The 27,727-nt window shown below is 37.5% G+C and overlaps 1 protein-coding gene across 1 annotated transcript in view; it reads left to right on the forward strand.

Annotated features, from left to right (window-relative positions):
• Positions 1-27,727, forward strand: part of B3GLCT (beta 3-glucosyltransferase) — a 121,871-nt gene that overhangs the window by 19,841 nt on the left and 74,303 nt on the right. The window contains exons 2-4 of the mRNA XM_072611860.1: positions 7,511-7,560; positions 17,793-17,832; positions 22,045-22,154. Coding sequence (XP_072467961.1) covers positions 7,511-7,560; positions 17,793-17,832; positions 22,045-22,154 — 200 coding nt within the window. The remainder of the gene's footprint in view (positions 1-7,510; positions 7,561-17,792; positions 17,833-22,044; positions 22,155-27,727) is intronic.

The following is a 27,727-nucleotide window of genomic DNA, read 5'->3' on the forward strand; positions in this document are numbered from 1 at the left end:
GATACTCACCAAGACCTCCTCATGTTGACATGGAGAAAGGTGAGGTGCTAATTAGCATAATCTAGTGCTTCTTTGAATTTAATTTGATTTATTAAATGATTATCAGAATAACTTGTGAAGAAAATTCAAGAAAACAGCAAAAATAGAATTATGAGGAAAAAATCTTACTTTTCCTAAGGTAGAAGTGAACTTATAATGGAACAAAAAAGATAACTAAGGGTGGCTATAAATGATAATAGAGATACCTGACATTTATATAGTATAGTGCCTTAGGATTTGCAAAAGAGAGAGGAAGGCTAGGAAGCCCCCTGCTCCTGCTCCTTGGTCTTCCTGCCTCCTGACATTACCAGAAGAGTTCTTAAACTCTGGGGTCAAAACCTGGTCCAAATTTCAGCCATAAAAATTTGATTGGTTTCAAAGGTTAGGCATATTAGTATTTTAGGGTGGCTTTAGTTGAAATATGAGGAGAAACCCTTATTTTCATTGTCTGCCCTTATTCACATGTTAAGCATAGTTTCTCAGCTTACCAATTATCTAGATTCCTTAGTTACCCAGAATTCAAAATGAATATAGGGAAAAGTAAGTTTTATTTTGAAAATTGTAGTTTGGCACAATTAGGTAATCTTAACTTCCCCATGGGTTCAGTTATATCCAATTCTTTGTAGGTATGTCCAACCTCATTTGGGGTTTATTTGGTAAAGATACTGGAGGAGTTTGCCATTTCCTTTTCTAACTTATTTTACAGATGAGGAAACTGAGACCAAAAGACACGGCTTGTATCTGAGGCTAGATTGGAACTCAGGTCTTCCTGACTCCAGGCCCAGATTGTCCATTGCTGCCCATTTGGCTTCCCTATCATGTCCCAAGTCAGTACCTATAGCAGTAGGAGCCTTTGTAGAATATAATTGAATCATTTTGTTTGTTTTTGAATATTAATGTCTTAGTCTAAAGGCGCCCTGAAGAAGACAGTGTATACATGAAATATGCTTTATGGTAACTGTTGAATATATACTTCCCATTATTTGCAACAGTTGCCTACCCAAGAACCTTAATAAAGATTTTGAGTTGATGCTGACATGGATGGATTTGTGGTCAATTGTATACTCTGCTCTAAAAATACACTGTATTCTGAGTGTTTTAAAATTTTATTTAGATTAAAGAAGTGTAAGGGTAGAGCTCATTAAATAATTATGTTGGTATGGCAACATTAGTCCTGTGCAACCATTTGTCTTCACAGGACCAAAAGTTTTCTTTTTTTGTCTTCTTTGGCCATGACAAAAATATGCTATGTTTGATTTTATAGAAGGCAGTAGAGAATACTTAATGACATTAGAGCGTACTCTTGATAAAGGTATTAACAAGTACTATGTGACTTTGATATGTCTCTATCACTATTTTAGACAATTTATAAATTTAATGAAAATGATGTTTTATGGTCACAGCAAAAAAAAAGGACAAAGGTAAGAACAATTTTGTTTAATTCCTCCTCTGAATTATGTTGATGGTCAGTCTTTAATAAAGTAAAAGTCACTTTTGGAAGGCTATTTCAGTTAAAGGCACGCGGTATTTTTAGGGAAAAGCAATTTTACTTCACTAAGTTAAGTCTTTTCTAAGTGAGGGGTTATCTCTGTCATTTCATTGTGAATGGGAATATTTAGAAAATTCATTTGTATCGTTAGCCAATTTTCCATTCTTGATAACATACTGTAAAAAAATTGTCTCATCAAACGAATGATAACAGAATGAACTTGTATGAGTTTTTGTCAAGTGATTATTAGAAGCCCACTCCAAGAAAGATCCTGATCTTGCCCCCTTTGAGCCCACATTCTTTTTTAGAAATATTATTTAGTATTTCATTTTTCCTCAGTTATATGTTAAAAACAATTTTTTTAACATTCATTTTTAAAGCTTTGAGCTCCTAATTCTTTCTTCTCCACCCTCCCACCTACCCCTCACTGAGAAGGCAAGCAATCTGATATATGTATGTAATCATGCAAAACATTTCTATAATAGTCATGTTGTAACAAAAAACTATGCTTCAATCTGCATTCAGATTCTTTCTCTAGGGATGGATAGCATTTTCATCATAAGTCCTTCAGAGCTGTCTTGGATCATTGTATTGCTGAGAATAGCTAAGTCAGTCACAGTGGATCATCTTACAATATTGCTGTTACTTTGCACATTTGAATTTGTATCATCAGCTCATGTAAATATTTCCAGGTTTTTCTGAGAGCATCTTTCAGCACCTTCTTGAGAAACCTCTAGTCATGTATTATGTTGAGACTTCTTTCTTCTACAGCTAACTTGACCTGCCTGAAAGTGAAGGAAGAGTAAATGCTGATTATAAGATGGATGAATGACTCTGGATGTTAAATTTAGAAAATTATATTTCCCTATTAAGGATAAAAATTTAATATAGAGAAATTGAAGTGTCTTAATTACAGCTACCCCTTGCAAGAAAAATATTGTCAAGGATCAGTCAATGAGAAACAAATATTTGATTAACCACAGTCTTTAGCTGCTTCAAATTGGCAGAACATCCCAATATCTGACAAGCTGACTTTAAGTAATTTATGGTGCTGAACAAAGTTTTTCACATACCAATCTGTTTTTCTATATAACATGTATGTTTATTAACCATACTTATGACATCTTTTTAGGTGGTACCATAAATATGGCTAATAAGTAAGCATGAGTAAACATCCTGTAAGAGACAGGTAGCTAGATGGCCAGCTGGGCCTGGAGTTTGGAAGACCTGAATTCAAATCCAGCCTCAGATACTTAGCCTTGTGACCTTGGGCAAGTCACTTAATCTCATTTTACCTGATTCACTGGAGAAGGAAGTGGCAAACCACTCCAGTATCTTTACCAAGAAAACACCATGGACAATATAGACATGCTATTGTTCATGGGGTCAGGAAGAGTTGGACAGGACTAAATGACAACAGCAACCACTACCACCACCCTATATCAGATGCTGACACCAAAATTGAAGTCATCAGAAGCATTTCTTCAATCAGAGATCCAATACTGGATTGGCAGCCCTTCCTTCTGAATACTTAAATTCTGCTTTAAATTTGCTGCTGCCTTCTTCATACTCAGGGTTGGTTTCCCCCTTTCCCTTTTCTCTTTGTAAAATGAGGCCATTACTTCTGCCTGTCTTACTGAGATTCAGGGAGCAGAGTGACATACTAGACTAGAGGCAGAGCCTGATAATACTGACAGCAGACAGCATGGCATAGTGGATAGAGAGCCTGCCTTGAAGCTAGAAAGACTTGGACTGTGGTTCCACTTCTTACACATCCTGGTTGTGTGACACTGGGTAAATTACTTAACCTTTTAGTGCTTTAGGCAACTCTATTAAGACTTTAAGTTACAGAAAAAGTGCCAACCTACATTTGTAGAGGGAATTCTCTCATATGGGAGTTCCCTATGCTAATGAAGTTACAAGTCTAGTCCCTATTCCCCCAGTGATGCAAGAACAACTATACCTTATGCTGTTTGAGCTTCTCAACAAGCCTATGATGAAGTATTAGAGGTGTCCCAAGCTCTCTGTGTTATCTCCACTTTAAAGATGAAGAAACTGAGGCTGACAAGGTTATGTGCCCCCTCCAGGGTCACATAGAGAGGTGTCACACAAGCCAGCACTTCCTGATCACAATGACCTCCAAAATGAGGAGGGGAATCCTGGAATAACCCCAGGTTTGGATTGGCTTAATCACCAAGGGGAGGATGGGAATAAGGTTTGATTTTCCCTCCACCTGCCCTTCCTCCTACTATCTGCTTCCCTTCCCCAGAGCCAGTCATGAGTCATTGTCTCTAACCCAGCTCTATGACCCCTTAAACTCTTCTCTTCCCTTTCCTCAGCCTAGGCTACTGATGGATGTTCTGGGTTTGGGCTCTTCAATATGCTAAATTCCTCGTGAAAGTCAATCAAGCACATTTCTATTTGGATAGGAGGTGCTTCTTGCCCCCAAGAATTTAAAAAAAAAATCTCTACCATAGTACAGTGAAAAGAGCATTGAATCTGGTATCAAAGGACCTGGTTCAAATCCTGCCTCTGATTTACTATCTATGTGATTTCAGGAAACTCCCCTAACCCCACAGGGTTGGACTATATAACTTTTGATGTCTCTTCTAGGCAAATCATATAACCTCTATCAATCTCAGTTTCCTTATCCATAAAAAGGGATAACAACAGATATATTACTGATGCCTGAAATTCTACAAATTAAAGATTATTTTGGCTAAAGGCTTCCTGTCTCTATTAAAATGCAAATTGACTTGACAGTGGTAACACCCTTAGTATAGCATAGAATAGTCCTGGGAAGTGAGGGTAAGGGAGAGAAAGGGAATAAGCATTTATATAGCACCTACTACATGCCCAGCATTATGCCAAGTGCTTTACAAGTATTATCTCATTTGATCCTCACAACAACCCTCTGAGGTAGATGCTATTATTATCTTCATGTGACAGTTCAGGAAATTGAGGCAAAGAGAGGTTAAATTTAATCAGGGTCACACAGCTAGTAAGTATCTGAGGTTAGATTTGAATTCAGGTCTTCCTGACTCGAGGCTTACAGCTCTATCCATTGGCACTTGAGGCACAATGGCCTCAAGTCCCGATTCTCCACTGACTATCTGACTTCCTTTTCAGTATTTTTTACTGACATATCATGCTTCTTACCTATGGCTATATTCCAAGGCTCTTTTCTGGGTCTTGCTTCTTTCTCTATGCTCTCATTTGATGACCTCATCATCTCCTAGATACATAAATGGGGGTTTCATCAGCAGAGAGTATTTATTTATTTATGCATTTAGCTTTAGTCTATCTCTCTCTCTCTCTCTGTCTGAGTTTCAGTCCTGTATTACCAACAGCCTGCATTTCAAATGAAATGGCCATAGTTGTTTCCATCTCAACTTGTGTAAAACAGAACTCTTTCCATCCAAACCCAAACCTCTTTTGATTTTGAAACATCTTTTCAGTCTCCCAGCTGCCCCTAAATTCTCAACCATTTCATTATTCTAAATTCCTCCTGTCCTCTCACTTCTTATATATAATAATATGCCCTCAGAGTATTTCCAGCATGTGCTCCCCTCTCACTATTCACACAGCCACATGACCACCACTTTAGTTCAGGCATTCATTGCTTCTTGCTTGGATTATTGCAATAGCCTTCTAATTTATTGGTTCTTTTGTCTCGAATCTTTCTCTACTCCAGTCCATCTACCATACAGCTGCCAAAATAATTCTTCTGAAGAGCAGGACTGACTATATTAATCCCTTACGCAATAATACCAGTGGCTTCCTATTGCCTATAAGGTTTTTTTTCCCTTCTCCTTGCCTCTCATTTTTATTCTGTCTGAAAAAAAAAAGCAAATAATGTTTCTTGTAATCAACAGATCCTAGGGCTTTTCTTATTCAGTCTCTCACTTTTTAAAAAATTTAATGGATATCTTAATCCATTTAAATGTAAAAGTTAGGAGAGGTTTATATTTAATTCCATTTGTCTCTAATATTGTCTTTTACTTTCAAATTAGGATTTAGCCCCCTCTTCCTCTGTAGATACTGTACTATGTCTTCTCAGTTATTTTAGCTTCATCTAATTTAAAGCAACCCTTTTTCTACCACTTAACTCACTTCCCTTCAAATTCAAGCTACCCCCCTCTCCCTGTTTGTTACTTCTCCTTTCCCTAATTTTGGAGTTTTGTTTATTAGTTTCCTTTTCTTTCTCTATTTTTTAAAAAGCCCCTCACAACCTGACCTCAGTCTATCTCTCCAGGCTCGTTTCTTTGTACAACATTCTTCTTCCAAGCCTCTACAGTTCAGTCACACTGGGTCTCTTTTTGTTTCTCTGATACTCCATCTTCCATCTAATGCATTTGCACTGCCAGTCCCCCATGCCTGGAGTGCCCTCCTTTCTCATCAATCCCCTCTCTGCCTTCAAGGCTCTTTTTCCTTTTAGGTTTCAGCTTAGAACCACCTTCTATGTGAAACCTTTCCTCCATAGCCCCCTACCAAGTGTTGGTGCCCTCCCTTTCAAAGAGAGAGGCTGATGACTTTCCTCAGCTCTGCCTCACTTAAATCTAATCCCTGTATTTTGGTTTTGTGTATACTTACATATGTGTACACATTGTCTCTCCCAATAGGGTGTGTGCTTCTAAAGGGCAGAAACTCATTTTTTTCTTTGTATTGCCAGACCCTATTGCAGTTAACCACCAGAGAAGGTGCTTGAAAAATTCCTATCTCTCAATTAGTAATTTCCTGCATCTTAGTATGAATGATGTTTTTTTCTGATTATACTTTTAAACCAAAATGTAATGTGGTAAATATCCAACCAGACATAAATTGACTAGTGCACATCACAGTAGAGTAGGGAGGGGACATGGGCAGTAGGAGAAAAAAAGGAGCAGAAAGGACATGAAAGGGGTAGAAGAAAAGATTTGCATTCTAGTAGGACTAACCCAGACACTGAGATCTGCTCTATTGCTGTGACTGATTGAAATGCTTATTTTCCAGCAGGATAAAACAGAACTATGCAAATCACCTGCAGTGCTTCTGGGAAAAAAACACCAAGTAGTTCAGGTGTTTCTTGTTCCCTTTACCTGCCTAATTCTTTGTTTGAATCCTCATTTGGCTCTTTTTTTCCCCAAAGCATTTTACATAAGTTGAATATCTTCATCCTGATTCTTTTTAATGCAGAGCCTAGATGTTTCTCTAGGGGCATCTCTATCTATTTATGGGCTCTGACTCAAACTATTTCATCATTCTAAATGGGGAATAATTTTTAATTCACTCCCTTCCTCTGGTCCTGGCATCACTCTGCTAAGGGCATTCTTAACTATCCTCTCCGTGTTTGTTAGCTGTAACTGGACTGCTCTGCTAAACCCCACTGTCCCACACGACTGAAAGCTTGTTGCAGGTCGATCACTATTGAATACTGTGTTCTGGCATGGTCTGTGAGAGCTTGAATATTATTGTTATGCAATGTAAAGAATTCTTGTTCAGTTAAGAAGGCATTGAAATTAAGGTTTCTTACATGGAAGTATTTAGTGTGATTGTGTGAGTGTGGATGTATGGGATGTCCCAAAAGTCTTAGTGCAACTTTAATAGTTTAAATATGTATATGCTATATTGTATTATGTAAATTTAGTGGTAGACTTGTTTGGGGTGTGTGTGTGTGTGTGTGTGTGTGTGTGTGTGTGTGTGTGTGTAGGATTCTAAAAAAATTTATTATTTTTATTCTTTTTGCTTAGGAGCCAACGTATGTTGGCTTCACATCAATGAATAATTTTAGTTTCAGAGATAAAGGAAAACAGAATGCAGCTACTTAAATGCCAAATTTCCCACTGATTTAAAAAAACAACAACCCCCAAAACAGAAAGAACAAGGGTGTGTCAGAGTAAATAATATTGGTGTTTCAGTTTTTAAGCTTAATTCTGGTGAATGTGAAAATGGTTTTAATTGCTAATTTTAATGAAGAAATATGCATGTTTTTTTTCTCTTCAGCTTCTGTTGTAGCTGCGAAAGATGTAAAGAAAGATGCCAAGAATTCACAGGTACTAATTCTATTTGTGAAAATATTCTCTTTGTCTGAAAATCTTCATAGAGCAGAAGATGAGGATTAGATTAGAAATAAAATACCTTAGACTCTATAGAGGCATGTTTTTTTCTTAGGCTAGTGTGAAAAGGAGGTTAGATGATCTCTTGATTCTGCTCCTTTCACTCAGCATCAGTTCATATAAGTCCTTCCAGGCCTCTCTGAAGTCTTCCTGTTCATCATTTCTTATAGCACAATAGTATTCTGTTATTCATATACCACAACTTGTTCAGCCATTCCCCAGTTGATGGGCATCCCTTCAATTTCCAATTTTTGGCCACCACAAAGAGGGCTGCTACAAATATTTTGGTACAAGTGGGACCCTTTCTCATTTTTATGATCTCTTTGAGATATAACTCTAGAAGCAGTATTGCTGGGTCAAAAGGATCATAGCTCCACTAACAATGAATTAGTGTTCCTACTCTCCCACTTCTTCTCCAACATTTATCATCTTCTTGTTTTGTCATGTTAGCCAATCTGATAGGTGTGATATGGTACCTCAGGGTTATTTTGATTAGCATGTCTCTAATCAGTAGTGATTTAGAGCATTTTTTCATGTGACTATAGATAGCTTTAATTTCTTCCTCTGAAAACTGCCTGTTCATATCCTTTGACCATTTATCAATTGGGGATCATCTTCCTGAGTTCAAATATGACCTCAAACATTTACTAGCTATGTGACTCTGGACAAGTCACCTTACCCGGTTTGCTTCAGTTTCCTCTTCTGTAAAATGATATGGAGAAGGAAATGGCAAACTACTCCAGTGTCATTGCCAAGAAAACCTCAAATGGAGTCAAAAAGAGTCAAACATGACTGAAATGACTAAATAACAAAGTGTTTGTTGAATTTGAACCAATGGCAGCACTCTCAATATCCATAAATATGCTTCTATTAAAATGTTTCCATAATAAAAGAACATCTACAAGTATGAAATTCATTATAAGAAAGAGTTGATTCCATATACCCAGGAATTTGATTCTAATTTTGAATATTTTTTTAAAAAAACCAACACATAAGCTTACCCTACCCTCTCATTTAATTTTTTTCAGCCTATAAAATATAGATGCTGCTGTATCACAGGGGCTTTGTAAGTCTTTAGCAGCTGCCATTTTGAAGGTGTGAGAGTGTGTTAGGGGATGGGAAGAAAAGACTCAGAATTATTATGCTAGGTCCTGCTAGATTAGAAATAAATTACCTTAGACTCTATAGAGGCATGTTTAAAGCTAAAACCAAACCCAAGAAGAGATGATTATACTCTTTTATTGATTAAATTGCATTGATTTTATTGATTAATTTGCCCTTTTGATTACTATTTAAAAATCTTACTTTGCTTACTTTGTTAGTAATTTTCACATGAGGGCATTGTGATATATCAGTTTAGGACATAATGAAAAAGAAGTACTATTTAAAACATGGTTTGCTTTGTCCTTAATTAAAATACAATTGATATTTTTTTCTTTTTTGGGACTATTTCTCTTTCCTTTTCCCAGGCTGGAAGTGCTGCAGCCATTTATGGGCCCAATCTCTTACTTACCTACATGAAAATTTTTACCTATTCAGTTGTTCCTATTTGGGCCATTTGCCCTTCCTTAAGCAGCCTGGAGGCCCTCTGTTCTCTGTTGCTGAGTCATTTTTTAGTCATGTCTGAGTCTTCATGACCCCATTTGGGGTTTTCTTGTTAGAGATACTGGAATGGTTTGCCATTTCCTTCTCCAGCTCATTTAACAGAAGAGGAAGCTGAGGCAAACAGGGTGAAGTGATTTGCTTGGGGTTACACAGCTAAGTGTCTGAGGCCAGATTTGAACTCAGGAAGATGAGTCTTCCTGACTCGAGGATCAGTATTGTATCCCCTGTGCCACCTTGCTCCTCTTTGGGACTTACAATATTGCTGCTGGTCTCAGTGCTAGTGTCCACTCAGCATGAGCCTCATGCAGTTTAGGATTTCCAAATTAAAGCCTCTGCTTCCACCAGCAGCAGCGATTATAGGAGTACACCACTATACCTGGCTGATTCTTGGCTATAGAGAAGGATTTTTAACGGGATGTTTCTTAGTAACCCCAGTGTCGTATTCCCTTCAAACTGCATAGAGTATGAATCTCCCAAGAAATTCTGCACTGCTGTTATTAAAAGCACTCTTCAAATTACTTTAGTAATAATGAAGCTTATTTGTTATGAATTTTAAAATGCTACCTATGGTTCAATATCAGGGAATTAAAATTTCATTTAATGAATTTGGAGATTATCTCCACATATGTTCACTGGTGGATTTCAACTGATCTTTAATTTTGAATCAGAACATTATGTCTTCTTCCACTTTTAATATGTAATGTTTTCCTATATTTTCAGAAGCATGTTTCATCCAAAGATAGTCATTCATTCTAAAAGGGTGGGTCTTTCAGACCTTGGGCCTTCAAGGAGAGGTAACTAGGTGGTGTAGTGGAGATAATGCTGATGGAGATAACATAGTCTAGAAGACTTGAGTTCAAATGTGGCCTCAGACACTAGCTGGGCAAGTTATTTACACCCTTTTGTCTCAGTTTCCTCATCTGTAAAATGAGCTTGGGAAGGAAATGGCAAACCACTCCAGTATCTTTGCCAAGAAAACCTCAAATGGGGTCATGAGGAGTTGGAAATGACTGAAAGAAGATTGAACAACAAATGGCAAAAAAATCTTTCCTGTCTGGTAGGAGAAAGTAGGCTGTGTGACCAGCTTACCGTCCATGCCACCTTGCCTGAGGTGATCTGATGCTCCTGTTCCCTCTCCAGATTCCCAAACTGTTGCTCATAATGTAACATTTACCAAATCTTTCAAACTGCTTGAGTATGTGGATTCCTGGCCCACTATTTCTCATTAGTATTTAAGTGAACCTTTACTCCAGGCTGTTGGCCCACCTCTGACCATGAGCCTGTACTTTTCCTTTACTCTGCACTTGTGGCCCTACATCACCTCATCTGATCCTCTAGTTCTTCATCCCATGTCCATAACTTGTTGCTGCCAACTTGACATCACAGTGGTAAATACTGGTTAAATTTTCTTCTGGTTACATGGGATGCATACCCTGAGTTCTCTATCAAAACCAAGCAATTAAGGAAACAGAGAGAATTCAGTTCTCATGGACTTTTTTTGTTTTTGTGGTGGCAAACAAATGACTGTTTATCTGACGTGTTAGATACAAGTCCTGCACAATTTGTTTGTTCAGACCCTCACTTTTATTCTTATGTTAATGACTGAGCAGAAGTCAGGTTCATCTACTTCCTTTGCCAAAGAGCATTCAGATAAAATGCTTGATGATTTTGATTTATAGCATTATGTTTTGATGAATTTCCAAACTAGATATTACAGGGATGCATGAGGACTTTGATGTTCCAAATGAACGTATCTACCATATCTTAACACAAAAATATTCAAATCCCAAAACATTTCTAATGGGGTTATGCTTTTCCCACCAAGAAAAGGAACCATGTGCCGTATAGTTACATTTTTAATATATCCTTTGTGAATTGAACTACAATATAACTGACCTACAAAATCCTGACAGTGCCTACATTTGTGATTGATGTCAGTAGTTGGGATGAGAACCATAACTGCAGGTGAGATAATAAAGTAAGTCATGTGTTTCTTCTTAGGAAAAATGATACCTTTTCTTGAGGAAGCCAGAGACTGAATTTTTAATGTTCTGTTAATTTGTCTGTGTAGTCTAATTTGCTCTCTAAGGAGGAAAAGTACTTGGATTCTCTTTGATTCCATTCCATTTCACCTAATTCATCCATCCATTAAAATATGCACAGGGAGAGAGGAAGGACAATATGAATTAAGACTAAAAATTTTGAGTTCCAACACTTTAAAAAAAAAAATCAAGTTTTTTTTAAACTGATGAGTTTTTCTTTTGTATTTAGTTGTACTTGGTGCAAAGTCCATTTAACTTTGGATTAAGCACCCAATCTCCTGTTATTCACCACAGGATAAATCCAACTAGCCTGGAAACATAGACATGTCTCCCCTGTCAGCCTTATGATGGTGAGATGCCCTACAGTCATATATCACTTGCACCTTCTTTTCAAAGTAGTTTCACATCTGCTGTCATACATTATCATCAGTATTTCTGCCAGGTAGGTTAGACAGCTGTTATTCTTATAGTATTGTAGAAAAAAAACACTGAATTGGTAGTAAGGAGATCTGGAGTCTGGGCTTGACTCTGTCTCTAATTAGTTGTATTGCCTTAGAGCTAACTTCTATGGGGCCTCAGTTTCCTTATGTGTAAAGTGAGGTTAGATAATCTCTAAGGTCCCTCTCTGTTCTAAACTTCTATGATTCCATAATCCCCATTTTGTAGATATGAGGAAAAATCCCTAAAAACACCAGCAAACATTTATTAAGTATCTGTTGTTTGCCAGGTAGTATGCTAGGCATACATGAAACAAAACCAAAAACAAAATAATCCCTGTTCTTAAATAACATATATTATTGGAGGATACAGTATACACCTTGTATATATGTGTATACAAAAACAATGTCAAAGTAAATATATAAGCACATATATTTATAAGCATAAGTATATATAAAATGAATCTTAGTTTATGGAGGGATTAAAGAGGGAGGGTGCTAGTAGTTGTTGGGGGTGAGGGAAAAGGACGTGGTTGGTGCTTTTTGACCTGAGTCTTGAAGGAAAAAGGAGATTCTATAAGGGCTGGTAGTAAGGAGTGTATTTCAGCATGGTGGATGGCCAGAGCAAAGTTGGGGAAATGGGAGATGGAGTACCACAGGTGAGGAAAAGCAAAAAGACCAGTTTGACTGTACCATAATATATGGGAAGGAGAGCAAGGAATGGGGTCTTAAAATGGTACATTTGGCTTAGATTGTGAAGGACTTCAAAAGCCAAATAGGAGTTGTTATTGTATCCTAGAGGCAATTGGGAACTTCTGGAGTTTATTGAGTACGGGAGTGACATAGTCAGCCCTGTACTTAAGGCAAATTATATTAGGATAGATGTATAGGGCTGGTGATTGGTACCTGATGCCCTGAACTAGGTTTGTGACCCTCTGAGCAGTGAGGAATCAGATAAGAGGGATATTGTGAAGGTAAAAGTGATAAGACTTGACAACTGGAATGTGGGGTAAGGAAGAGTGATGAACTGAAGATGATGCTGAATTTTGGGAACCTGAGAGACTGCAAGGAGGATGGTGTGCTTAAAAGAAATCAGGAAGTTTTGAAGAAAGGTGGATGGGAAGGGAAAGACAATGAGTTTGGCTTTTAGTTAAATTTGAGATATCTATGAGACATATAGTTTGAAATGTCCAATATAGATAGTTGGTGATGCAAGATTAGAGCTGAGGAGAGAGACTAAGGTTGGTTACATAAATCTGGGAATTATTTGCACAGAAATATACTTACATCTATAATTGCTAATGAGCCCACAGAGTGAGAGGGCAGAGAGAAGAAAGGAGGCCCATGACAGAGTCTTGGAGTACAAACATAGTTAGTGAGCAGGACATGAGAAGGAGCAGTCAGACAGGTAGGAGAAGAACTAGGAATGGATAGTGTCACTAAAACCCAAAGAAGAAAGTATCTCAGAGGAGAAGATGGTCACTGATATCCAATGCTGCAAAGAGGTTGAAAAGGATGACAACTAAGGAAAAGCCATCACATCTGGCATTTCACCTCAGTAATTGGGCAGAGATTACAAAAGAGGGGAATGGTCAGTGTTGGAAAGGTGTTGGAAAAATGGACACAGTGATGTGAGAGCTGTGAATTAGGTCAGCCATTCTGCAAAGCAGTTTGTAATTATGCCAAGAATGTGCCATCTCCAGTCAGAGACTGGAGAAAAATGAGGAGAGAGCCAAAGGTGACATAGGCTTTTGAGATGAAGAAGAGGAGAGGGATTCAGTGCTAATGGCTTTCATTTTCTCAGTAAGACAAAGAGACTTAGCTGATTGAGTTGTGGGAAGGTAAATGTGGAAAGTTTGAAAAAGGAAGCTTTGAATTAGCCCTTTGGATTAGCTTTGGGCTAGAGAACCAGTTAAGGAGGAGTAAAGTGATTGCCTTGTTATAGTGAGTGCCCAGTTAAGGTTAGATAATATGTTAGTACTTTAAATCTTTAGCTCTGTTGCCTGACTTCATTGGCTCTTCATTGCCTATAGCAAAATGTCCAGACCTTCAGTTGAGCATTCAAAGCATTCTTCAATATGACTTTGAAATTATCTTTGCAGTTTTATCCCCTACTAATTCTCCTGTCCACTGAGAAAATCTTAGAATTGTAAGGGACTTCAGTTGACCAGTCCAATTTATACCTAAAATACCTAAAATTCTGTGTAACCACCTGACTCTGTACTATCATCATACTATACTAGGTCATGTTTCCCAAGTATTTTAGGCTTGGTACAGTGAAATGGGCACCACCGGTCTGGGGAGCTACTTAGCCTCTGGGCCACAGTTTCCTCATCTGTAAAATGAGGGTGTTAAACTGGATAGTGTCTAAGGTCTCTTCCCATTCTGTTATTATATGAACCTCTGACTCTTAAGCACCCCCACAATTTCTCCGTTCAGTGCCTTTTCTCATGCTATTCCTTCTGCTAAAATTGTCCTTCCCTTATATCCATCTGTTAATATCGTGCTCATCCTTCAAGTTCCCACCAAATGCTTTCTTAATACCCTCCCATCTAAACAGATGTGAACCACCTCATAGGATCCTCCATAGAAGTTATTTTAAAGTTTCTCTTGTATCATCTAACACAGTAGTCTAGCTTTAAAAATAGCTATTTGCATTCCTGTCTCAGCCCCCATATGAAAGGCTGGGCACTCTATTATTCAGCTTTGTACCAACCCCTACCCTCAGTCACTCACAGATGTCATTTCAGAAAATAGGCTTAATAGAGGTGTTTGTTTCCTCATTACTAGATTTTGTTTTTCTTTTCTAAAGAATAACTCATTTGCCAAGCTAAATAGATAAATCCCAGTTTTGTCAGAGAAGATCCATAAATGTAGTCTTGGCAAAGTCTGTAAAGAAAATTGGACACAAAAGGACTCTAAGTGGATTATTTTCTTTGGGTACAGCCACCACATATGGCAATGTAAGGCTGGAGAAAATAAGCTGCTAGGTGGCACACTCAGTAGAATGCTTAAGACTTAGAGTTAGAAAGACCTGAGTTTGAATCCTGCGTCAGACACCTGCTAGCTGAATGACCTTGGACAAGTCACTTAACCTCAATTTCCTTCTTTGTAAAATGGGTATAATAATAGCGTCTGTTGTGAGGATCAAATGAGTCAACAGATGGAAAGTACTTTGCACACTTTAAAGTACTATGCAAATGCTAGCTGTTACTATGATGATGATGATGATGATGAGGCAAAGGCAGATTAGAAAGAAAATTCACTGTATATAAAGACAATGTCATATAATCAATAGAGAATTGTTTTCAGACTCAGGTAATAATAATACTTATGTTATTATTACAAATAATTATAAATAATTATAGCTGATATTTATATAGCACTTACAATGTGCCAGCACTGTGCTAAACACTTTATAAATTTATACATTTGTTCCTCACAACAGCCCTGGGAAATAGGTGCTATTATTACCTCCATTTTGTAGATAAGGAAACTGGGGCAAACAGAGGTTAAGTGACTTGCCCAGGGTAACATGGCTAGTAAGTGTCTGAGGCTGGGTTTGAGGTCAAATCTTCCTAACTTCAGGTGTAGGGCTCTAACCACTGTGCTATTTAGCTGCCCCAGGTAGATGTAGATTGAAGTGCTGCTTTTGACACATACTGACTTGCATGACTTTGAGCAAGTCTTTTAACCTCACAGTGTCCCAATGAACTCTCGAAGAATATAAGTTTCAGAGCCAATTTATATTAGTAAAGGGAGTTTTTCTCACTGGGAATTCCTTGTACCATTAAAATCACAAGTGTGGTTGGCACTTTGTATTCACAAACAACAATATTGCTCGCATTCATTTAAGGCCTTAATGCTTTCTTTCTTTTTCTTTCTTTCTCTCTCTTCCTTCCTTCCTTCCTTTCTTTCTTTCTCTCTTTCTTCTTCTTCCTCTCTTCCTTCCTTCCTTCCTTCCTGCCTTCCTTTCTTATATCTTGCTGCTTCTGAAACATACATTTCTTAGCCTAGCATCTGAGGTTCTCTGGCTCATTCATAGGTCATATATTACACCCAAATTGTTCTACTAGGATTATATAATTTAGAACTTGTAGGGATGGATGATAAAGACCATATCATTCATCACATCATTTTACAAATGAGGAAGCAGATCCAGAGGGCAAGTCATTTTTCAGAATCTGAGTTAAAAAGAATCTGAGATTCTCTCTGAACAGGAATGCCTTCTTCTATTAAGATGATTCCATATCACTTCCAAGATAAAATATCAACTCTTATGTTTTACCATTCAAAACCCTTCATAACTCACTCCCCTGCATTTTTTTTTTAACACTGTTTCTTCCCACCCATCACTTACTGAGATCCAGTGACATCAGTCTTCTTGCTATTCCCCAAACAAGATACTTTTATCTCCAAGCTTCAGGTATTTCTTCTTACTGTCCCCTATGCCTGGAATGCTCTCCCTCCTCATCTACCTCTTGGCTTCCCAGGGACGTTTTGTAGGAAGCCTTTCCTGATCCTTCGTAATGATTGTGCCTTCCTTCTGTTGATTATCCCCAATTTATCCTGTCTGTATCTTGTTTGTACATGGTTTGCATGTTGTTTCTCTGGTAGACTGTGAGCTCCTTGAGAGCAGGGACTGTTTTTTTGCCTTTCTTTGTATTCTCATTGTTTAGCATGGTACCTAGTATGCAGAAACACTTAATAAATGCTTATTGATTGACTGACTTACCATCATCCACCATTTGTTTGAAGATACCACCCTCCCCCCCTTTAGGCCTAGGATCTCTCTACTTGCTGAGAGAGCTTATTCCATTTTTTAAAACTGGTCTAATACTCAGAAAGCTTTTCCTCTTCTGTAGAAGAAAGCAGCTTCTATAACCTGCTTATGGTTTTTCTCACCTTCATTTCACCTAAAGATTTAAGAAACATGCTGTCTGTGGCTTCATCCAGGTCATGGAGAAAGATGTTAAGCAGTCCAGTGCCATTGCCCTGTCCTACAGACCTCCATCCAAGCCAATTTATTGTTGTTTAATAGTTTCAGACTCTCCATGACCCTGTATGGGGTTTTCTTGGCAAAGATACTGCAATAGTTTGTCATTTCTTTCTCCAGCTCATTTTATAGATAAAGAACTGGAGGCAAATCCGAGGCAAACTTAACCAGAGGATTAAGTGACTTGCCCAAGCTCCACAGCCAATAAGTGTCTGAGGCTGGATTTGAACTCAGCTCTTCTTTACTCCAGGCCCAGCACTCTATCAGTGTGCCACCTAACTGCCCCTCCAAGCTGATAGCAACACATTAATGACTGACTTTGAGTCAGTTATTCAGTAATTTACCATCTAGTCCATCTCTTGCCATCTTGCCTGTAAATATAGAATGTAAAGCTTTGTTTTATACTTTTCTAATATTTTTGTCTGTCTACCTGTCTATCTTATGTTTCCATAGTATTCCTTAATCTACCACTCTAGTTATGCTGAAAAAGGAAATTACGTTTTTCTAGCTTAAGTCATTCTTGTTGAAGTGGTCTTGATCTGAGAGTGAAATGAGCATCACTGGCACCTCATCTTTGTATGGAAGCCCTGACCATTGAACCACTAGTTAGGAGATTTGGGGCCCTAGGGTACATAGGTAGCTGTTGAGGAAATAAAAAAGTCCAGAGAATGGGATGAGCTGGGAGTGAAGAAAGGGAATATGGCTGGGGCCTCTCCTAAAATGGTAGTTCCCTTGATTAAGAATCTTCATTTTATTTTGACTGCCTTAATTAATCATATTGCCCCCAAAAGATTATAAAATATATAAAAGTTAAAGGAATTCATCGTTATGAGAAATATACCACTGAATTCTATCATCTTTCTAAGTTTTTTTCTTCATAAATCTACACTTTTCCATCTCATTTTGGGCTAGATCTTTTTTGTGAGCGAGAAAAGGGGAACATTGCCAAGCTCTCTTGTTCAAATTCGCAATCAGAATATCTTTATTGGTACCCTTCCAAAAGCAGTGATGTTTGATTGAACTTATTTAATCCATGTGTTACCATATTTGTACATGTGATGAGATTATTTTCTTTTTTTTTTAACACAGAATTTGGGAAAAAGTAGAACGTCAAGTAAAAATGACTTAGGTAAGTAACTGGAAAAGTTTATGTTTATGTTTGTGTACTTAAATATTCTTATCTTATAATATTCCAGTAGAGTATGGGTTTCCTTTTGATCTTGTTGATGTGTGGAGTGAGTATTTTTGGATATATTATCACAAGATTAACTCCTTGGCCACATTTTTATCAATGACTAAGATGAAGCTGATGGAAAGACACAGTCAACAAAAAGCTAGGAAGACTTTTCTGAAACATTGGGTGACAGAGTCATGTTCACAAGCCACCTAAGGTGAAGTGCATTGTGCAGTGCCGTCACCCTGCCAGAGAGCATCAGTAGTGGGATGGGAGCGTCAGCTCTGGGGTGGAAACCCTTTTCTCTCCTCACTCCCAGTATAATCCTTTCTTCTTATCATGCCCCCTCTCCTGTGCCCTGCACCGCCCATGTGCATATGGATAGACCCTTAGTTTTCACTGAAAGACTTTCCATCTTTGTTCCATACAAGTTTTTACAAAGAAGGTATAGAATGGGTTTTTAATCTTTTCCTTCAACCTTCTTTTTCTTCATTTCTGTCTTTTCTCTTGCCCTGTTTCCTTTTCTTGGCTGAGTATTCTGTTTATTTTTTTATTTTATTTATTAACATTTATTGTTTGTTTACATTTATTGCTTTATGTTTATTGCTTACTTATATTTATTATTTATCTTAGTCTCTATGTTAAGTTTCTTTTACTTGCTTCTTTGTGTCTTCTTCCCCTCTCTAGAATGTCATGGCTTTCCGCATCAAGATATTTCTCATATCTTTTTCTGGTGGAAAGACGAAGGCAGTGTGTTGTAGCTTTTAAAGTAAAAAGACTGGAATGAGTTGAGAAAGGCAGCATGACATGGTAGAAATAATACTGGTCTTGAATTGGGATTCTACCTCTGCGACTGTATGGCTTCTGTTAACTTCTCCTGCTTGGGTCACTTGCAGCTTTAGACTTGTAATCCTAGGAGTACAGGAAAAATGATGAAGTAAATAAAGGAGTTATCTTATTTCATTCTGTTCCTTAGGCAGCTAGTGAGTAGGGATTTAGAGTTAGAAGATAAGTGAAGAATGTAAATGATAAGGGCTGTTATTTAAGTGAAGCCTGAGGGCTGCTATCAGAAGTAATGGGATAAAATTGAGAAATGCTGTGGCATCAAGGCATTTACTTTCTCCAACAACTATCCAGAGGCAATGATTACTCTTCCTAAAGTATTGTCAAGTCAATTAGTGTGTGTTAAGTTGTTTTTGTTTTTTGCCTTATACTCAGTGCATAATTTGTGCTAAATTTCATATGCTAAATGCAGGGAATGCAAATACAAACAGAAAGTCTCTGCCCTCCAGGAGCTTATATTCTAATGAGAGAAAACAAAAAGAGGCAGACACCCAAAAGGGTGCAGAAATGCTGAGGGGGAGGGAGATGGATGGTCATGAAGTTGCCAGGGCCATGTACTAGAAGGCAGAGTAGGGAGCATAGCCTGGAGAGGAATGAAGTCATGACTGTCCTGGACCTTTTCCTTAGAATGGTGATTCTGGGAGCATAGGGACCATAGAGACTGAGGATACTTCAAAGATGTGAATGAAGGCCAGGGCTGGAGTATGCTTTCAGGATGAAGAGCTTTCTGGGAAAGGGGAGAAGGTAAAGTCTGGCAGGGTTATGAGTGCACCCAAAGAGAAGTGTTTCAACATTTGAATTATTTTTGAAAAACAAACATTCCATGCTAACTTAGTTCCCTCCTCCCCCTATCCCTGGACCTCTCCCCCAAACTCAAATGACCCATAAGTCCTTTCACATAATGAATTTCACTGAGGCTATAACCGAGTTCCATCAAGTTGTAATTAAAGGTAGTTGCCAGCAGTATTTCTTACTTACCCAACAATGCTGACGTATCCTGCCATGTACATAAGAAAGGAAACACAAATTCATAGGAGCATAGATTTAGAGCTAGAAGGGAGCTTAAAATGTCCTCATTAGCATCCTCATTTTATTGAAGAGAAAACTGAGGTTGAGAGAAGTAAAGTAATTTGCTGGAAAGTATGTGAACTGGAATTTGAAACCAAATCTTCCCTGAGTCCAAGTCAAGCTAGCTGCCTATTACTGATGATGCCTTTCCCTGCTGAAGTGCAGCATCAAACATATAGACTGACAGTAGCTCACATGTATAAGAGAGCTATTTGCTGTTTCAGAGTTATTTCCTTTGATGAACACAACTGTCATGGACATAGTAGCACAACTGTTTTACAGAGGAGAAAATTGAAGCTTAAGAGCATATCTCGTCACAAAAGGTGACTGTTCTGTTTGCTAAGATGGTCAGGCTTTGCTGGCACACTTGGAGCAATGGACTTGAGATAACATTTCAGTTCTAACTTTAAAAAATCCAGTGAAAAAAGAGACAGAATTCATGTAGATTTGTGTATTTTAATGTCTAGACATCGTATTATGTATATACATATAATCTATAACATCTAAACAACTTAAATCTATATTGCAGATTTAACAGGGAGTGGGTCATTTCTTTGTATTTACCTTTGTATTAAGTGCCTTGTATCATCCTGGACACTAAGATGGGTGTTGAGTTGAATAAAGAACCTGTATGTATTTACATATAGCTATCAACATGGAATTTTCCCATATTAAATTTTTATTAGGTTTTCATCTGAGACCATTTGGGGGCAATGTTTAGAATTTAGATTAGAATTTTATATGCAGAATAGCAAATGGAGCAGTTGGCTGGTAGAACTGCAGAACAATAAAAGACAGCTCGGTAAAATTCTATCCCAAGCAGTATTATTGTACTCAGGCTGAGCTGGGGTGGGCAGGTTTGGGCATCCACTTACACCAAGTCTGACTTTCTATATCTTCTTCTCTTTTCAATGGGTTTGTAAGAAAAGAGAACAGGAAAGCCTATTCGGGTCATAGAAGGGAAGAGAGAGAAAGGCAAAAGCTAGCTTTTACTGTATGGAGGAGTGTGGCCCAAGGCCTATACTGTTGAAAGGGAAGTGGCCAGTTCCTGAAAGGATGTACACAAAGCCCCTTAGGTCTGGAAGTAACATTGTACCACTGTAGAGTGGAAACTCCTTGAGGGCACGCTGTAGAGTGGAAACTCCTTGAGGACAGGGACTTTTCTATTTGTGTAGTCCCTGATGGGGTGCCTGGCTGATAATGAGTATTCAAGTCATTGCATTTTGGTTGATTGTTGGTTGGTTTCTACATTATTAGTTTAAAAGATGACAGTGCCCAATTGTATTTCTCTGATCTGCCAGCCAAAGCAGCCTTCTCAACCAGCAGGAACCTAGTGACTAATGTCTGAGCTTTCACTTTCTAGCACAAAGGACTTTTCTCCCTCCAGGCAAGTAACCCCATCTTATCCAGGCATTTTAGTTGGCAGGCAAATACCATCAGGATTATTTTAGATATGCTTTATGCAATATTTCTTCTTTAAGCACCAAGTACTGACACATTTTTATATTACTGTTTTCATGGAGATAATACTGAATCCTGACTACCCGACTTCTGGGAGATCTCAGGGATTAGAGAGATCCTTGTGAAAAGTTTTGAATGCTTAGGGAGATAGGAGCAACATACCACTCTTATTTAGTGGCAGTATACCTCAGGTAATCCCAAAGATTCCTGGAGTGCCTGGTTTGGGGATCATATGGCAACTATTCTAATGTTCCAGGCTCAAGTTGCATTATGGTAAGTTTTCAGAAAATTGTAAATACGCGAATGCACACATTATTGGATGTGTTGAAGGAAGTGAACAGGTTACCTCCCCAGACTTGACCTGAGTATAGGAATATTGTTTCCTTGATGCTGTGCTCTCCTTAGGTCAGGTTTAGAAGGACATTGTAAAGGTATAGATTTTACAGGAATTCTTATTACATAAGGCAACCAACTAGGTGGTACAGTGACTAGATAGAACAATAGACTTGGAGTCAGGAAGTCCTGGGTTCAAATCCTTTCTCAGATACTTATTAGCTGTATGACCTTGAAAAATAAATCTTCTCTCAGCCTCAGTTTCCTCATTTGTAAATTGGAATTAATAATAGCACCTACCTCATGAGATATTTATATAGTGTTTTACAAACCTTTTAGCTTTATTCTAATAGTTATTCATTTTCTGCCTGGTGCCTTGTGTTGTTTTCTTACTTGTCACATTTACCTTGGCAATGGGAAAAAAAAGCAACCCACCTAATATTCCTATTTTCTGATTCACAGACCTAAAAGAAGTTGTATTTGTCATCCAGAGTCAAAGTAATTCTTTTCATGCAGAGAGAGCAAAGCAATTAGAGCAAAACATCTTAAAACAGGCTGCCGATCTTGCCCAGGTATGCAGAAACTGCAAGGAGTGAATGTTTGTTCTGCATGTGGTTGTGGGTGTGTGGGTTTTCTGCAGCACTTGTTCTTTCATATATGTTCAACTCCCATTAAAATGTCTGGATGGTTATGTATTGTGTTCGCTTAGTCCTGGGTATTTACTTTTTAAAATTCTCCATTTTATCACCAATGCTTTTAGTATGACTACATTCTGAAATGTATATATAAAGAGAATGCTGGCTTTGAATTTTGGCATGAAGTATAGTACAAGGAAGTAAAAAAGAATTTTTAGAAGGGAATATACAAAAATTGGATAATGGGATTCAGAATATTTAACATTTCATTCATAGACAGTTTTGCCTGTTTGAAATAAAATTTGAATTCATTTTAGTGACATGATTATTTTGATTTCCTGTAATTTTTTTGGTTAGCTTTAATTGGTCTTTGTGATTTAATTATAATTTAATTTGTAATTTGGGGCCAGAATCTCCTCTGATACATCTTCTCCCCAGCCTTACCCTTGGATCAATCAATCAATCCGTAAACATTTATTAAGTGCCTACAGTGTGCCAGGTGTTGCTGAGCTCTGGAGATACAAAAAGAGGCAAAAGACAGTCTCTGCCCTCAAGGAGTTTATAATCTAATAGAATTGGCACTCGAATACTGGGAGGAAGCCCACTAAACTTCTAGAAAGAGAGATGATATGCCACAGATACTCCATGATTCCTTAAGTTCAGTTTATCCTTTGGTATGGAAGAATAATTAAGACTGTGATATGAAGCTTATATGATAGATATATGTGAAGAAATCACATATATTTGTAAGTTAAAGTGGGCAAGCTTAGCCTATTTGAGGCAGCTATGTGACGCCATAGTGCACAGAGTTCTGGGCCTGGAACCAGGAAGATTTGAGTTCAAATTTGGCCTCACACTTTTACTAGCTGTGTAACCCTGGCAGTTTACTTAACCTTTTGTCTGCCTCAGTTTCCTCAGCTCTGTAATGGGATTATAACAGCATTTACCATGCAGGATTGTTGTGAGGATCAAATGCGAAAACATTTGTAAATTGCCTTGCAATTGGTAAGCTTGACACATAGTTGACTCTAAATACCTGTTAGCTGCTATAATAATCATAATAATAATACTATTATTAATTGATTACTTCTTTCATCCAGTTATAACTTGTCCATTTGGCATGGAGTCACCAAATGCCCATTTTTGTGTGTTATTCTGAGAGGAACATACACACTCATGCACATCATTTGGGGGGCCAGACCTATGATTTCACTGGTCTAGGGAACTTCTGATGAGGAAACTTCCTCTACCAATCAGTATAGCTCAACATCTCCTCTGCAACTTTATAGCCTTACAGAGTTGCCTGGGGCCCCAAGAGGGTAAGCCTAAAGTCACGGAGGTTTGTGTCAGAGGTAAGGCTTGAACCCAGGTCTTAGAGACTCTGAGATTGGCTCCTTATCCAGTATGTCAAAATACCTCTCCACTAATAGTAAAGATATGTTTTTATATTTGGCTGAAGTTCTACAGAATAATACTCCTGCATTGCTGTGATCTTTCAATTTGAATTACTCAACAAGATGCTGTCTCATTTTGCTTCTTTACCAAAGAGCTCTTTTGCAAAGGAAGTACACATTCCAATAGAGGATTCTTTTTTGGTGGTTGGGATGGTAGCAGGAAGGAAGAAGATGCTGTATGGAAAAATGAACAGTCTTAGTGACTGTTTCATTGATTAATTCAAAGGCCAATAAATAACAGCTATACTTAATGCTTAACATTTTCTGAAGTTGTTTTGTAGTTAGATGTACATGTTAGTTAGTACATGTTGAATGAATAAAAAATATTGTCTTATTTAATCTCATGACCTCTGTAAATTATTGCAACCCATGGAAGTAGTGTAGGGAGGCCAGGGAAGTGTTTCTCAGGACATGGAAGCCTCTAGATTAGCTGTCTCCTATTATCTATATACCATGCTATCCATGATTGTACATTAAAGAGAAAGAAGAATTCTTAGCTACAGTTCAGACTTTGATTATCTTCAGGAATAGGAGACAGGGGAAGTATGATAATTTATCACTAATGATTAATTTATCTCTTATAAATCTGAATAATAAACAATTCATTTTTGGTGAGCCTTCCATGTTGTCTTCCACTAAACTTTCCCCATTTCATTTGAGTTGTTAATGAGTAGCCAGCCTGGCTGGTGTGGGTTTCTTTTTCTTTAATTTTCCCTGCCTATTCTCTAGGGGGAAAGGTAGGCATTAGGGAGAAGAGGGAGAAACCAGTAGCCTGGATAATTAGCAAACTGCATCTAATCAAAGAGTTCACAGAACTGAATTGAGTTCACTTTGCTGTCTTTACCTCTAAGGAAAAATTCCTTGACAGTAACATTGATGGACAACTATCCTTCTGTTATATGCATTATCTGTGTCCTGGTGGGGGCCATAGATAGTGAGTCTCCGCTCCTTACTTTCCCAGCATGCACTGGAAACTCCCTTTTCTTTCCTTGGTTAGTCAGAAAGGTATTTTATCTTCATCTAGCTTTTTAGTTTATGAATTCCACTCCCCACCCCCCTGCCCCTCCAACTTTCCCTGTTTGATCCATATTAGTAATACTCAGTTGTCTCCATTACAGAGAATAATTCAGAGTTGGCCATATTGTATTTTATCAGAGGAAATATAGGTATTCTTTTTAATAATATTTAAAGTTAACTCCCTTAGGATAATATATTTAGATCTGAATGGGACTTAAGACCTTACCAAGTCTGTTCTCTTTATTTTACAGATAAGGAAATTGAGGGAGGCTCAAAAAGATTTATAATTTGTCTAAGATTGCAGAATCAGTATTTAAACTCACATCCTCTCCCTCCAAATCTAGAACTCTTTCTTCTACACCTTGTTGCATCCTAAATAGAACTGCTGTTTGAAAGTGCAAATTGGGGGAAAGGGTAAAGAATAGTTTTGACTTGAGTTCTGGTAGGGTGGCTTAGTGGACAGCGTATTGGATCTGGAGTCCTGAAGTCCTGAGTTCACATCTTGCCCCTGACACTCATTTGCCATGTGACAAGAAGTAAGTTGCTTATCCTTTGGGAGCCTCACTTGCTTCATCTGTACAATGGGGATTAATGAACCTAAATAAAAATAAACCTAAAAGAGAATGTGTGCATAAATTGCTACATAAATGACGATACTTGCTATTACTAGAAAAATCAGATATGAGCCAAAAATAAAGGCAAGTAATTCTCTAAGATAATTTAGAAATAAACCTCTGAATTATTTTCTAATGTTTTTCTCTTAACTTCTTAACTTTTGCTTATGGACCAAAGACTTATCTTTAACTGAAATATTTATTGTCCCTTGAGTATACCATTTGTACTTCCCATCTCCACACCATTTCTGTTGCCATTTATATACCTTAAAATTCTCTTTTCCATCATTTCCATTTATGTAGAACCTACCCATCCGTTTAATCCCCTTTCCCTACCACCTCAACCTACAATGATTCTCCGAGCTGCTGACTTGTCACTTGTTTTGTTGCCTTGAATTTCTGATGACTTTTTACATGCCTCTAGCCTAGTGATTGAACCTCTTTTTATTCCCCACAGAAACCAACACACAATTCATTTCCTTTTTATTCATTTTTGGGCTCAAATTTGCAATTTTGTCAGTCTCTTGACCTTCCTGTGTGGAGACACCTTTTGCTTCATTCAAATCTGCAACTCCTTTACCATTTAATAACCTTAGGCTGTTAAGTAGCCTGAGAGAAGAGAGATTAAGAGACTTACAGAAGGATCACCTCAATATATGTCAGTATATGACACATCCCAGTCTTTTTTGACTCTAAGGCCACCAGCTCTTTATACCCTGGGCTGTGTTCCCTCTCTAGTAGGTAGGGAATGCCCAATCAATGTTTTTGATAGATTATTCTCAGGATAATTACAAATGGTTGCAAAAAGCAGATTCTAAATTAGCTCTTTAATTTATTTTGCTTTCTAACAGTTTCTTATATAGCAAAGTGAATTTTTACACCATATATCAAAGGCCACTATAATTAGTCAAGAATTTGGGTATGTATTTATAGTATTTAGTATATTACTAGTTTTTTTAAAATTTTTATCGTTAACTTAGAAAGCAGTCTATTTGTTTAAATGGGATTGATAATTTATAATGATTTCTCCTAGGTGCTCTTTGCATACAAAATGCAGAATATATCTAGCCCTTTGCATTTAAAAATTATTGCTTGTAATTTGCTTAATTGTATTTTGAAATTCAGATTACCACTAGGTGGCAATATTGGTTTTTAAAATTTAAAGAAATGTAATTCCTGCTTATTATTGAACAATAATAATTTATTGCTACTCCCTTTCCCCCTTTATCCCTCTCCCCTCAGCATTTAATTTCTATGCTAGTGAATGGGACTAGGACTTAATGATAAGGCTACCACTTTTAAATATTAACTAGTTCTTTATCCTTTGCTTTAATGACTGTTTTAATTCTAAAATTGTTTCCTAACAAGAAAGTCCAGTATAAGGATTTAAACAGTTATGATAGGATATTCTTAATTTACTCAGAGGTACTTAGAAAACTGGTGGATTTACTTTTGGCAGACAGGTCTAAATTTTTAATGACTCTTAGAATATTAGAGATAAGACTATAGAGAAAATGCAGTCTAACCCCCCCCCTCCCCTCCCCTTATTATTATAAAGGTGATTTTGAGACCCAAACAGTTTAAATGATTCACATAAGTCATGCAGCTAGTGAATGAACAGGATTAAACCAGAATACAGGCTCCCCTAACTCTCCATTCACTCAATACTTTAAGCTAAGGGTACTCAAGCTTTTTGGTCTCAGAATCCCTTTACGCTCAAACATTATTGAGGATGTCGCCCGCTAGTATTTTTGTTTATGTGGGTTATATCTATTAACATTTACCATTTTAGTATTATTATAAAAATGATTTTGACTTTGGAGATGCCCTAAAAGGATACTAAGACCTCCAGGGATCCCTACACATTGAGAACCATTCTAAACAATGCATTTAAAAAAAAATCAGAATGACTTTTTATATTTCAAATTCACCTGGTAGTAGAGAAATGAATTGGTGTTTGATACTGGGGGTATGCCTGATGCTAAGAAATTATATATAAACATTGTATACTGCTAACTGCATTTTTAGATGGCAAAAGGAACTTTGAACAGCTGAAACTAGTTCCAGAAGTTTGCTACTGCTCAGTGTTTTCACTGACCTTGTTAAGTTGTCTTTGAATATAAGAATCTGCTAGCATTCAAGGATGTAGAAATGTTGTTGTTTCTGTGATTCCTCATCAGCTTCCATCTACCCTCATTGCCTTGGCAAGCTATTACCTTCTTCTCCTTTGCCGTAAGGAGCTAAAATGCTCTCTGATTAAAAGCACAAATGTATTCTATCCTTATAACATGGCTACAAAGACTAGTGCCTAAAGGAAGGTTCTGTCCATAATTGGTTGTAATACTCTGAACAAAGTAGAGAGATGATGCAATTTACCTTTCTTCCTTTTCTGAAAAATTTTGTTCATTGTGGTTTGTTATTTCCT

The sequence above is a fragment of the Notamacropus eugenii genome, chromosome 5, assembly GCF_028372415.1.
Source record: "Notamacropus eugenii isolate mMacEug1 chromosome 5, mMacEug1.pri_v2, whole genome shotgun sequence".
Classification (NCBI taxonomy): Eukaryota; Metazoa; Chordata; class Mammalia; order Diprotodontia; family Macropodidae; genus Notamacropus; species Notamacropus eugenii.